At 54.9% G+C, this 12,896-nt stretch overlaps 5 protein-coding genes across 5 annotated transcripts; 2 read left to right on the top strand and 3 right to left on the bottom strand.

Annotated features, from left to right (window-relative positions):
* Positions 1-17: 17 nt before the first annotated feature.
* On the bottom strand, positions 18-343 carry BO79DRAFT_257909 (uncharacterized protein; the record flags this gene model as incomplete). Its single annotated transcript, XM_025686266.1, has 2 exons — positions 18-234; positions 309-343. The coding sequence occupies 2 exons, from the start codon at positions 341-343 to the stop codon at positions 18-20; spliced, it is 252 nt and encodes an 83-aa protein (XP_025536594.1).
* A 478-nt stretch (positions 344-821) lies between these two features.
* BO79DRAFT_200332 (amidase family protein) lies at positions 822-2,785 on the bottom strand (the record flags this gene model as incomplete). Its single annotated transcript, XM_025681486.1, has 3 exons — positions 822-1,945; positions 2,001-2,428; positions 2,490-2,785. 3 exons carry the CDS (start codon positions 2,783-2,785, stop codon positions 918-920), a joined length of 1,752 nt encoding a protein of 583 aa, XP_025536595.1. The 3' UTR covers positions 822-917.
* Positions 2,786-4,162: 1,377 nt separating this feature from the next.
* Positions 4,163-5,528, top strand: BO79DRAFT_178603 (uncharacterized protein; the record flags this gene model as incomplete). Its single annotated transcript, XM_025679990.1, has 3 exons — positions 4,163-4,454; positions 4,536-5,044; positions 5,110-5,528. Coding segments are annotated over exons 1-3 (1,149 nt in total), but the record flags the coding sequence as incomplete, so codon positions are not given.
* Positions 5,529-5,688: 160 nt separating this feature from the next.
* On the bottom strand, positions 5,689-6,584 carry BO79DRAFT_220391 (uncharacterized protein; the record flags this gene model as incomplete). Its single annotated transcript, XM_025683487.1, has 3 exons — positions 5,689-6,082; positions 6,437-6,515; positions 6,572-6,584. 3 exons carry the CDS (start codon positions 6,582-6,584, stop codon positions 5,689-5,691), a joined length of 486 nt encoding a protein of 161 aa, XP_025536597.1.
* A 1,540-nt stretch (positions 6,585-8,124) lies between these two features.
* Positions 8,125-12,455, top strand: BO79DRAFT_210654 (non-ribosomal peptide synthetase). The gene has a single exon (XM_025682851.1). It carries the CDS (start codon positions 8,483-8,485, stop codon positions 12,311-12,313), a length of 3,831 nt encoding a protein of 1,276 aa, XP_025536598.1. The 5' UTR covers positions 8,125-8,482; the 3' UTR covers positions 12,314-12,455.
* The last annotated feature ends 441 nt before the right edge of the window (positions 12,456-12,896 follow it).

The raw sequence follows: 12,896 nt of genomic DNA on the forward strand, positions 1-12,896 counted from the left end.
ACGTGCCCTTGGAGAGTTTACGGGTGGAGGATGGAGGCAATGTAGTCCTCCTCCATGTCAGGGAGCTGAGGTCGGACACGTTCCTGCTTGGAGGCCGATGATTCGAAGAACCAGGGCGGAAAGCTGACCTCGACGGGACAGTCCAGGGTGTCGGGAAATACACGGATTACAGAGGGTATGACAGGGCCAGACTCGGAAATTCGCGCAGAGACTGTAGCTTTCACAGCAAAGCCACTGGAGCAGGATCAGGTACTACCAGCAAGAAACTGACTTTCGGGATACCAACTACCAAAGTGTTACAAGATTACCGCCACCAGTCGCACAGGATGGCCCTGCTGGGCATGGCTGGGCGGTGGCTTGGCATCCGCACTGCCTGCTATCGTTTAAGCAGTTATGATGGAAGTATATTGGTTCGTTTCGTAGATATACTCGCAGTGAAGTCTGGGCGGACCCGAAGAGGCGTGTCTTGGCAGGCTGGGCGGAACGGGCACGTCTCCACTAATCCTATCAGTGCACACAGCGGGCCCACGTGGGGATGCTGCTGCAGCTTCATTCGCAGAAACTTCCCCCGGCCGGACTTCCAGAATCACCATCCCAGCAACACTGCCCGCGCGGTGACTGGCACGGTGTCACGGCCCAGAGCTGGCCACTACTCTTGGCACGCCAAGGTAATCTTCCGATGCCGTCGTGGAACACGACATTATCTTCCCATCACCAACGGGTACCAAACTCTAATAGGTTGCCTCCTACGAACCATTATTATTAATACCCCACGACTAGATCGCACGAAAGTCACCATGAGGTTCAAATTCTATTGTCCCATTAACCATTAATTACGCGGGGAGATGCAGCGAGTTTCCCTGCCTCCCCTTTCTATCACTTGGACAAAAAAAAAAAACAGTACAAAAGTACATCGTTTAGTTCACCGGAATGTTCCGATCCAGATAGCCGCTCCACGTGGCCAGGCTGCGCTTCCACGGGGTGTTGGACGACAGCTGCACGTCCTCGATCGCGCTGGCATACTTGATCAGCGTCGCCTCCGAGTAGGCCGTGCCCATCAGCGCCAGTCCGTAGGGCATGTGCGAGTCCTTGTTGATGCCCGCGGGGAGCGTCACCACGGGGTAACCCGCCTGCGCGGCAATCTCGATGGAGGGGGCAAAGTCCGGAGGCACCAGCAGCGCCGTGAGGTTACGACCCTGGTAGTGCAGAGCAGCGTCGATACCTTCCTCCCGACTGGTGCGGTGGCAGTACTCCAGGGCCTGCCAGTAGGTCTCGTTCATCTCGCCCTTGGTGGCCAGCGACGCCAAGAATCCGTCTTGGCCCGAGGCAAAAGCCGGGTTCACACCGGGAACACCACCCTCACTGCCGGCATTGTCGATGTTGTACTGCACAATATCCTCCAGCGACCGCATGTTGGTGTTGTTCAGCTCCGCCAGGTAGTCCCGGATGTTGTTGTAGAAGTCCACCTTGACGTACGAGTACTCGGACTGATTGGGGTAGCCGCGCGTGGTGCCGTAGTCCCAGTTCCAGCCGGACGGGTCGACAATCTCCTTGTAGTGCGGCAGCTCAGTGCCGTTGATGATGGTGGCACCCGCTGCCTCGATCAAAGCCAACAGCTCCATCAACTGGGCGTTCTGGGCCGCGTCGTTGTACTGCCAGAAAGACAACCAGGGGAGACCGAACACGGCGCCCTTGAGGGCCGTCTGGTTGGTCAAGAACTGGGCGTATCCGCCGGCCGGGGTCTTGCCCTGCTGGGCATAGGTCTCGTTGTCACGGGGGTCAATGCCGTAGATGGCATCCAGAGCATAGGCCGCATCGCGCACCGTCTTGCCAAAAGTGCCGACCGTGTCCTGGTGCAGGGACTCGGGGATGACACCGGCACGGGAAGTCAGACCAACAGTGGGCTTGATGCCGACGACGTTCGAGCGCTCAGCCGGGTTGATCACTGGTCCTCCATATTAGCATGTCATCTTTGATTTCTTTCGATCTACCAAACTTACCACTACCATCAGTCTCGGTACCCAGAGCAAAGGGCACCTGGTTGCTGGTGACGGCCACACCGGAACCGGAACTACTGCCACCGGGGTTGACGGTGAAGTTGTAGGGGTTGCGGCACTGGCCACCACGGCCCGAGTAGCCTTCAGAGTAGTCGTTGGAGCGCATGTCAGCCCACTCACTGAGCGTGGCCTTGCCCAGGAGGACAGCACCCGCCTCGCGCAGGCGATGGACGACGTAAGAATCGCGAGGGACGACGGAGCCGACGAGGGCCCAGCTGCCCGCGGTGGTCTCCATCTTGTCCTTACTGGCGATGTTGTCCTTGACCAGGAAGGGGATGCCGTGGAGGGGACCGCGCACGGTACCCTGCTTGCGTTCGGCATCCAACGCCTCGGCGATCGCCATGGCGTCGGGGTTGAACTGCAGCACGGCACTGACACACTGAATGAGCTAAACACATCTTTGTAAAAAGAATAGGGGGGGGGGTTACTTACTTGGTGTAGGGCTGGACTTGGTAGATGCGCTCGAGGTAGCACTGCAGCAGCTGGGAGCCGGTGAAGCGACCGGCCTTCAGCTGAGCCTGAATGTCATCGATGCTGGCCTCCTCGAGGGTGAAGCCATGGCAGTCCCGCATGGGGAAGAGATCGGAGCCATTGACGCCCAACTTGGGGAAGTCATAGGGGAACGGTTGGGTATCAATCTGCTGAGCCACGAGGGAGTCATTGAGGGTGATGGCGTTGGCCACAGCGGCCAACCCGGTGGTGAGGAGCCAAGAGGCAAAGGAAGGCATGGCCGATCGTCGGTTTCTTTCTCTCGATTCCCTGCAGATCGCTGCCACGTGGAAAAAGAGATTTAGTAGGGAAGATGAGACAGGGGAGGGAAAAGAAAAGCAAAGCAGATGAGTTGTGGTTGGTTAAAAGGGTTGGCGCGAACAGGCACCAACGGCGACCGGCATCATGCAAGGGACTGACTGTAGGGACGGGGACGGTTTCTGATCTAGTGCAGACAGGGGGGGGGGCAAACTAACTACTACTGGAATGCCACTATTGAATTGGGGAGATGGAGAAAGAGTCCGACTGGAGGAGATGATTGGATCCTAGCCAGAGTTGTAGATTAATTGGTTGCGTAAAGGCGTCAAAATCTGGATGGTGTGGGGGAGCAACCAGCAGAACAGAAAGGGAAAGTTCATCGGCAAACGAAGGGTGGGTGGACACGGACCGGCCGCCACAACCTTCCGTGACAGTTCTGACACACACCTGTGACTTTTGAATAGACACAGTCCTATTCCTTAAGGTAATGTTCACGAGAGAGAAGAGGTAGAGAATCAAGGAAGGAGAGAGATCGAAATGGATTTTCATTCAATTTCAGTAGAGTAATAAGCTTTTTCAGGGCAAGACATGCCTAGACAGGCGACTGTGTCAGACGAGCAAGAAAAGAAAGTGCCAAGAGTGGATCTTCAGATAGGCGAGCACCCCGACCCGCCCCGGCCTGTCCCATCCGGTGCTCCCGATGAATATTATTGCTCCTTCCCTGTTACGCATGCATCTTCTCTCAATTTTCTTTCCTATAGTAAAGTGCTGACAGGCTGTTTTGCTGCGGGTACGGCATCGCTTTTCCCACGGGGTCCCTCTTCTTGCTGAAAAGTTGGATAGAAGTAGAAATGAGTACCGAGTGGCAGTTCGGTCAATCTTTTTCAGCTTCACCCCCTGAGCTATACTACTAGTATTATCATATGATTGCCATTAGGTAACGTGCGTTTATTCTTCAATATCCTTAGCAATTGTTAACAATTGACTTTGTTAGGCTTCCTCAGCCTAGAACCAGCCCAATCATCTTAAATTTATCCCCCGGCCGGAAACAGCTGCAAATACTAAGAGTAGTATAGTAGTAGTAGTAGTAGTAGTACTAGTAGTAGTAAGTCATCGAGATCGCGCAACGGCCTTTGATCGGTACCGATGGCCCGATCCAATTCCGCCCTGCCAATACTTTCTCGCTCTCTCGTCTCCAAAGTCTAAATCGGAAAAAGAATAGAATTCGATTGTTATAGGTTGCAAGTAGTTCCTTGGTCTTGTCGTCATGCCCACACAAAAATTTTAATATGGAACACCAACTTCCCTCATAATTATCAATCACTTTCCCCCCCATGTCCTCCCCTTTTCCTTTTCCTGTCCAGGTTGAGAGACATTATTGTCGGTCGTCTCTCTCCCATCTGCTGCCCCGGATGAGCCATCACGACCATGTCTGAGATCCCCGCCGACATTCAAACTGCTGAGGCGGAGGGTCGCATCCCGGACAGCATCACCGCCGACTATCTGGCCCAGTCGCGCGATCGGCCCACCAAGATCGCCATTCTCTTCGTCGCCGCTCTGACCTTTGTGATCGTCGTCGCCCGTTGCTACGCTCGTCTCTTCCTCGTCAAGAAGTTCGGCTGGGACGATGCTTTGGCTGTTTTCACTCTGGTATGCTATACCTACTACCCCGATGCCTTGATATTCCCCCGCAGTCATGGTGGATAGACGAGTTGACTCGGCACCGCATAGGCTATCTACATTGCCATTGTCGCCCTCTGCATCATTTTGATCGACATGGGCAGTGGTCGACATATTGAATACATTCAATATGTCCTCACGCTGCCCCGCGTCAACGAGACCGAACGCTACGACTTTGTCATGCACATCCTCTACACCACCGCCTTGTTCGTCTGTCGCCTGTCCGGTCTGGCCTTTTACCAGCGTCTGGCCTCGCGACACCCCAAGATCTCTCTGGCCATCAAGCTCTCCGCCGGGTTCTTGCTGGCCGCCTTTCTCGCCCAGTTCTTCCTCCTGTTGTTCCACTGCCTGCCCGTCACGGGACTCTGGCCCTACGCCTGGCAGCCGCAGATCGACGATTACAACTGCATCACGTGGGGAGATGTGTATGTCACCAATTCGGCCCTATCCCTGGTCTGCGACATCATGATGTTGGCCCTGCCCTCCATGTTGATCTACATGCTGCAAGTGTCGCCGAAGCGCAAACTGCAGCTGTCTTTGATCATGTTTCCCGGTGTTTTGTGAGTCCACATATTCTTCTCTGTGTTTTCTCTATCTCTTTTACTAATGTACGACCCTCTGCTAGGGTTCTGGTCATTTCCTGCGTTCGCCTGTGGCTGGTCATCGTCGGCCAATGGTCCTCCGACGGCAGTTGGGCCTACGACCCCATGCTGGCCATCGAAACCTCCGAAGTCGGCGGCACCCTGATCGCCCTCTCCATCCCGGCCATGAAATCATTGTTCGGTTCGTGGTTTTCACACCTCAAGGCATACTCGTCGCGGGCGGGGGGGACCAGCGGCAAGCCTAGTGGCGGACAACGGGCATACGGACGCAGTTGGGAGACCGGCGTGAAACTCAGCAGTCTCGGGACGCGCGCGGCAGCAGACGACGCATACAAGGTGAACATTGGCGTGGGGGGGAACCCCAGCTTGCCGAGTGAGGGGACGAAGCATTCACGGAACGATGGGTCGTCAGAGGATCTGCTGATGGACGTCAGCTTCTCACCGGAAGAACGACAATTGGCCTTCAAGAACGGGATCCGCCTGACGGAGGAAGTCTCGATATCCTCGTCGCGGGTGTCGAGGTTACCGCATTTATCGCGGTAGGCAACCAGCAAAAAAAAAGGCAAAGTAAAAAGCAATATTATAATAGATGTATTATTATCTTAATCAGTGTATCTCTCCGTAGTGCAAGTGGGGTCGCGCGGGGCCTTTCCCCAGATCGACATGTCTAGGGTCCCATGATCGCCTTGGGAGAGGTAGATGGTGATGAGAAACACGGAATACTGTAGTATTACCCGTAAGGCGCTGGATATGATTTTCATCCGTTGGGCATTGTTATTGTTGTTCTCAACAGTGATGATGATGGATCCAGGGATGGGAATGGAGAAGGGTTCTCCGACCGGTAATGCCCACCGCCTCAGGCAGTATGCAATATGGACGCCTGAGGCAAGAATCATGGGCAAGGTCAACGGAGTATCATTCTCCGTTGGTATCACGTGATTGTTCTGCAAAGTATACGCTGGGACGGGGTGATTAGTAGAGTCATTCCCTTGAATCCTGTAGCTTTATAATACACGAATAACAATGATAATTTTATCATATTTACTACCAGATTAGTAACAATGTGGTTGAAGTGGCGATGAACGAACAATCATAAATCTCATTGTATCTGAGGGCGGATACTTATATATCTCCGCAAGTACCAACCTTTATCTAGGATCAAGAAACTGATGGCCACTTACTGTTATCCCAGGATCATGTATATACACAGTACTAATAATAGATAAAACCATTACAATTCTAGTAGTAATTCTGGATTATACTACACCAGTTACTAAGTGTATATCCTGACAAGCGACATTCCACCAGCCGCACTACGCACCCTTGCGGGTTATGATTCTGCGGACTTACTTCCACGCAACATCTTCCTGGGTGGTCATGTTCATACTATAAGTTCGGGATCCAAAAGTGTCAAGTATGTTGGAAATCCCTAGCAATTTCTTCCCAAGCTTCTGGGAACAGCAGGGCCCACTACAATTGACTTACTTAGAACAGTCATGGCTGCCTCTCGTAGCAATGTGCAGATAATGCCTCATCACACAGTGGCTGTTATATACCCAAGCAGCTGGTCTACACTGCCTGGGATTGAGGGAAATTCCTCATTCAATGACAGACATTCCAGGATGGAATGACCGACCTGACATGACATCTGCATATTACACAGGCTATGTGACCACTGTCGTGTAATGAAAGAATACTACCTACCATTCTGCACTCTGAATATTACCCCCACGATACCACCGTGCTGGTGACCCGGGAACACACGAATCAACATCCAATCCCAAGTCATGAGGGGTTTTCCTGTCCTCCCTTTGTGATAAGGTGACAAGTAGTAGTACTTAGCTACATCATGTCCTCCCCACGTCCTTGCTGGTGACTGCAGGCATGCAGTCGTCTGAGGTGTTACCGTGATAGGTAAAAGAATCCCGGAAGATGCAGCCAGCGACAGTGGACTGGAACGCGCTATCTCACACGGTTCCTGCGGGCGATGCAAGTATCCGGGGTGCCGATAGAGTGATGACACCCGAAAACAGGAACTGGTCATCTCCGCTGCAAGGGTCGATGGCGTCAAGGGTGATCCTGATGGTTACTGGGGGGTGTGAAGGATCGATAGGGAAAGATCTGGAAAAGAGAGAGAGGAGGGGGGGAGAGAAGCTGTGAGAGAAAGGGAAAACAAACAGAGCAAAAGGGACCCGCAATCACATGTCGAAGGATTTGACCTCAAAAAGAAAATCGGGTTAGTGCGGCCCGCTACTAGAAGTGCCCCGTGCAGCCAATGGCATTGTCTATAATAATATCGGTTGTCTCGATCGGGACTAACCGCTCCCCGTCTCGAGCTGACGGAGGAGACATTATGTATTCAGTTGCTGGTGCGGAGTCAATCCCCGGTCGGTCGCTCAAAAAGAGAGGGGAAAGCTATTATTCTGATTTCTGAGGGGGAAGAATCGGGAGGGTTCAGTTCCGTCAGGTACAAGCTTATCCATGCACGCTGATGCAGCTTACCGCACACGCACACACACACACAAAAGATGCATAGACAAAATAAACAAAATAAAAATTGTCATATTTAAATTCTGAGGAATTAGTGTAATTGTAACCACTCGGAATCTCCAAATACGAGGGCCAGCCGGGTACACATGCAGGGCTGTCCGAGTCTCACGATTGGTGGGCAACCAGCGAGATTTTCCCGCTGGCAAGAAAGTGAAATTCCTTTCTCAAATTTTCGTACACCGCAGAACCAAGGAATATTCTCTCTGCTATCCAAGGCATCATAATGAGATCGATATTGTCTTTCCGAACATCGGCCTATCGATTGATGTAATTGTCTGGAATAATCTCTATCGAGCAGCCAGAAAGAGCGAACGTTGAGACCCCACTAAACCTCTTTGGGATGTCTGTAATTTGCATGTGATCGAGCCTCTGATGGTACACGCTCACTTGCTACTTATCCTCCTTGAGCCCCCACTGTCTCGTCCACACTAAGTCCTCAACAGCTGCCAGATATGGCTGGATTCTTACGCTTCCTGGGAAGCTTTCCAATCCGCCGCCCTTCGTGTCCAGCGGCGGGTTGCTGTTTGCTTTGTTTCCTAGGCGAAGGCCATGGAAGCTGGCCGGTGAGTTGCCCTGTTCGTTCGTTCCTATATCTTCCCACCTGTCCCCTCATTCCTCCTCGCAGTTTTCTTCTCTTTCCAGCTCTCACCGCAGAATTGACCAATCTGACACCTCATTTCTTTCGTTTTGTGTCTCTTAAGCTCTGCCCTCGCGACTTAAAATACCCCCCTTAGTCCTCCTTAATTATCTGCCGTCGACCGGTGGTCGCACTTTTCCTCGTCCTCGTATACTCTCTTCCCCTCCTCCTCCGTCTTCCACCCCACGCGACCCCCACATCCACACACAATGACCATCATTGATGTCACCAAAGACCTGTCGGCCCTGTTTTCCAAGCAGGTGCAGGCTACTCCCGATGCGCTGGCGCTGGAAGACGACAAGACCACATATACCTACGCGGAATTAGACCGGGCGGTCGATGCTCTGACTCGGCGGCTGCATCACTACAGGGTCGGACGGGATACCCTGGTGGGAGTTTTGCTCCCGCGCAGCAGTGACTATGTCATTGCCTGTCTGGCTGCTCTCCGCGCCGGCGGAGCCTTTCTGGTGCTCGAGCTGGCCTACCCACCCGAGCTGCTGGACGATGTGATCCGCGACGGGAACCCCGCCGTCATCATCACCTGTAGGGCCGAAGTCGGCAAGATCAAGGCCGATGTCCCCCTCATCTCCTTGGATGAACCAGCTACGGAGACGAACGGGGTTTCCGATTTGCCTCCCCCGCCCGCAGATGACGATCTGGATCGTCTGGCCTTCGTTTCCTATTCGTCCGGAACTACGGGCAAGCCCAAGGGAATTGCCAACCCCCACAGAGCTCCGGTTCTCTCCTATAACCTACGATTTGGCGTGCAGGATCTGATTCCCAACGATCGGGTCGCTTGCAATGTCTTCTTCATCTGGGAGATCTTGCGTCCCTTGTTGCGGGGAGCGGCCGTTGTCGCGGTGCCGGACGACATCAGCTACGACCCCGCCGCCCTCGTGGACCTCCTCGCGGCGAAGCGCATCACAGAAACCCTCATGACCCCGACTCTCCTCGCTACCGTCCTTGCCCGTCATACTCACATCGGCTCGCGCCTGCCGCATCTCCGCACACTGTGGTTCAACGGTGAGGTGGTGACCACCGATCTCGCCCGTCGCGCCAGCCAAGCCCTGCCCAACACCCGCCTCCTCAATTGCTACAGTGCCTGTGAAACACACGAGATCGCCTGCGGGGATATTCGGGAGATGCTCGACGAGAAAGCGCTGTACTGTCCGGTTGGGCCCCCGATTGACCCCAAGAACACCCACATTCTGGACGATAACCGGCAACCGGTGGAGAACGGGGTGAGCGGGGAGCTCTATGTGGCTGGTCCACTTTTGGCTCGCGGGTACCTCAACCTTCCCGAGACCACCGCCAAAGCCTTCACGGAGAACCCCTTCGATTCAACTCCGGGGTCCCGTCTGTACCGGACGGGCGATCTCGCTCGCCGACTGCCTTCGGGCCTTCTCGAAATCACCGGTCGCGTGGGATCCATGATCAAGCTGCGCGGCTACTCCGTCGTGCCCGCCAAGGTGGAGTATGAGATCACCAAGAATCTCGCGGTTCGCCATTGTGCCGTGGTGGCCCATGGCGAGGGTCTGGAGCGACAGTTGGTGGCATACATTGTCCGCGACAAGGACCATGCCACTGACCGCCCCGTGGTTGAAATCAATGAGGCGGGCAATAGCCCGGGCGCGCGTCGCACCCTCACCCAGGTCCTGGCACATTACATGATCCCATCTCTCTGGGTGGAGCTGGAGGAGCTCCCTACACACGATGTGACGGGCAAGGTTGATCTCAAACGCCTGCCTCCCCCACGCACCGCCGACCACGTCAACGGGAATGGAAAGCCCGTGGAGAAGGATTCGATCGGCATTGACCAAGTGGCTGCCATTTGGGCGGTCGCCCTCAAAACCGCGCGCAATCTGTTGAAGCCCAGCGATGATTTCTTCGATCTGGGTGGACACTCCCTGTCGTTGGCGGACCTCTCCTCGCGCATGTCCCGACACTTTGGCTTCCGCGTTCCGATCGCCCGGCTGGCGGAAAACGCCACCTTGGCGGGCCATCTCCAGACCGTTCGTGACATTCGCGACGGCCATACTGCTGCGGTCCAAGCCGATCTCCCCGCGGTCCTCCGGGCTGACGCTACTCTCGACGATGATATCCGACCGTCCAAAGCGGCCATCCGCTCGGTCACCGACGCAGACACGGTGCTCCTGACGGGAGTGACGGGATTCCTTGGCGCCTTCCTCCTGCACGATCTGCTCGAGAGCACCTCGGCGCATATCATCTGCTTGGTCCGATTTACGGACCCGGCGGATGATGACCAGCCTGGTGGTGCGGCCAGAATTCGCCGAAACCTCTTGGATCTGGGACTGTGGCGGGACTCCATCATGGAGCGCGTTGAGATCCTGCCCGGAAACCTGTCGCGGACCCGCTTCGGCCTCTCCCCAGAAGCCTTCGACGAGCTCGCCGCCCGCGTGCAAGTCATCGTTCATGCCGCGGCCACCGTCAACTTGGTCTACCCTTATGCGGCCCTTCGCGGGCCCAATGTCGGCGGTACGCGAGAAGTCCTCCGCTTGGCATGCAAGGGTGGTGCGACCGTGCAATATGTGTCCACCAATGGCGTGCTCCCACCGTCCGGAGAAAAGGGCTGGCCGGAAGACGCCATGCTCCCGGTGGACGACGTTCCTGACAAGCTGCTGGATGGATACGGCCAAACCAAGTGGGTGGCTGAGCAGCTGGTGCTCGAAGCGGGTCGTCGCGGACTGCCCGTGAAGATCCACCGCGCCGGAACCATCAGCGGCCATAGCCAGACGGGTGCCGCTAATGCCTGGGATCTGTTGTCAGCCTTGTTCGTTGAATCAATTAAGCTCGGCTACGCGCCTGAAGTGGAAGGCTGGCGAGCAGAGATGACTCCCGTGGACTTTGTCAGCAAGGCTATTGTGCATCTGGCCAGCCAGACGCACGCTGAGCAAACCGTGTTCCACCTCGGCGATCCGAACCCGGTCGATACACGGGCAGTCTTTGCATCTCTGAATGAGCTGGGCTACCCGACCAAGTCCCTGGCATGGGATGATTGGGTATCACTGTGGAATGAGAAGCGCAGTGCGGTCAAGGGTGGAGACGGTGGTTTCACCGTTGATATCCTCCGCAGTGGCATGCCCACGGTGGAATTCCTCCGGGGCATCGTCGTGCTGGACAATGCGGCCACTCGTCCTTTCCGGGCGGTCGTGGAACGGCCCAAGGTCGACCGGGCTCTGCTGGAGACCTACACGCGGCACTGGTTCGCTCGAGGCTGGCTGCCGCGGCCGCCGCTTCGCCAGCAAGGTCTCAACGGGACCGCGAAGCCTGCCATCAAGGGTCCGCTTAGCGGAAAAGTGGCCGTCGTGACGGGTGCCTCTTCTGGCATTGGAGCTGCAGTTGCGGCTGCTCTGGGTCGAGAGGGTTGCCATGTGGCTCTTGCTGCTCGGCGCCTCGACGCACTTGAATCACTCAAGGGCCGCATCACGGCCTACGGTGGCAAGGTCATTGCCCGGAAGACCGACGTCACGAGCAAGGAGCAGGTGGACGCCCTTTTCCAAGCGGCCAACGACGAACTTGGCCCTGTGGACATTATCGTATCGTGTGCCGGAGTGATGTACTTTACCATGATGGCTAACGTGCAGACTGAAGAGTGGGAGCGTACGGTCGACGTGAACTGCAAGGGTCTTCTCCACTGCCTCTCGGCAAGTGTGCCCGGCATGCTTTCGCGGGGTGGTGGTCACATTGTCGCGATCTCCTCCGATGCTGGACGCAAGGTATTCCCCGGCCTGGGTGTCTACTCGGCCAGTAAGTTCTTCGTTGAGGCGACGCTGCAGTCGCTCCGCTTGGAGACAGCAGGTATGGGCCTGCGTGTGACCAGTGTGCAGCCGGGCAATACGGCGACGGACCTTTTGGGCATGTCTACGGATGCCGAGGCCGTCAAGAAATATGGCGAACCGTCCGGTGCACAGATCCTCGAGCCGGACAATGTGGCGGATTCCATTATTTACGCGCTGCGCCAGCCGGCCCATGTCTCTGTCAATGAAGTGCTGATCGAGCCGCGGGACGAGCCGATCTAGAGGAGTGAGCATTGAATATTTAGAAGTGATGGAGCCCTATGTCGGCTCCCGTTGACTGATTTAGACCTTTGTTATTTTCCATAGACATAGACACTGTCCCTATGGACATCGCTATAATCTCCATGAATGAAATGAATTTTCGGTATGATTTAGTTACTGATTTTATGTAACATAGGACATCTTAACCATGAGACATATAGCAGTTGAGTATGATTTAAGTCTCGCTGGCCGTACATGGATCATTTGAGTGGATGAGTTGAGCAGGTGACAGTCCTAACACTGTTATTAATTGTTGATCTAATGAAGGAAACGTATTCTTCTACCGGAAACAGGGTATATATGTTAGAACAAGGCAATAATTAAGCTATCAATTACTGTCGAAGCACTAACCGCCAGACAAAAACGATATATCACGTCTAGTCAGCCAGGCGACGGAGAGATATCCGTCCCAACAATTACTATCACCGCGTATCATTGACATCCGCTCCCCATCTCACTACACAGCTCTACTCTCACGGAATCCACAATGTACTGATATAAGGACACGACAAGTACACATCCATAGACCTCTGGTCCGTCAGAC

The sequence above is a fragment of the Aspergillus costaricaensis genome, assembly GCF_003184835.1.
Source record: "Aspergillus costaricaensis CBS 115574 unplaced genomic scaffold BO79scaffold_29, whole genome shotgun sequence".
NCBI classification, from domain to species: domain Eukaryota; kingdom Fungi; phylum Ascomycota; class Eurotiomycetes; order Eurotiales; family Aspergillaceae; genus Aspergillus; species Aspergillus costaricensis.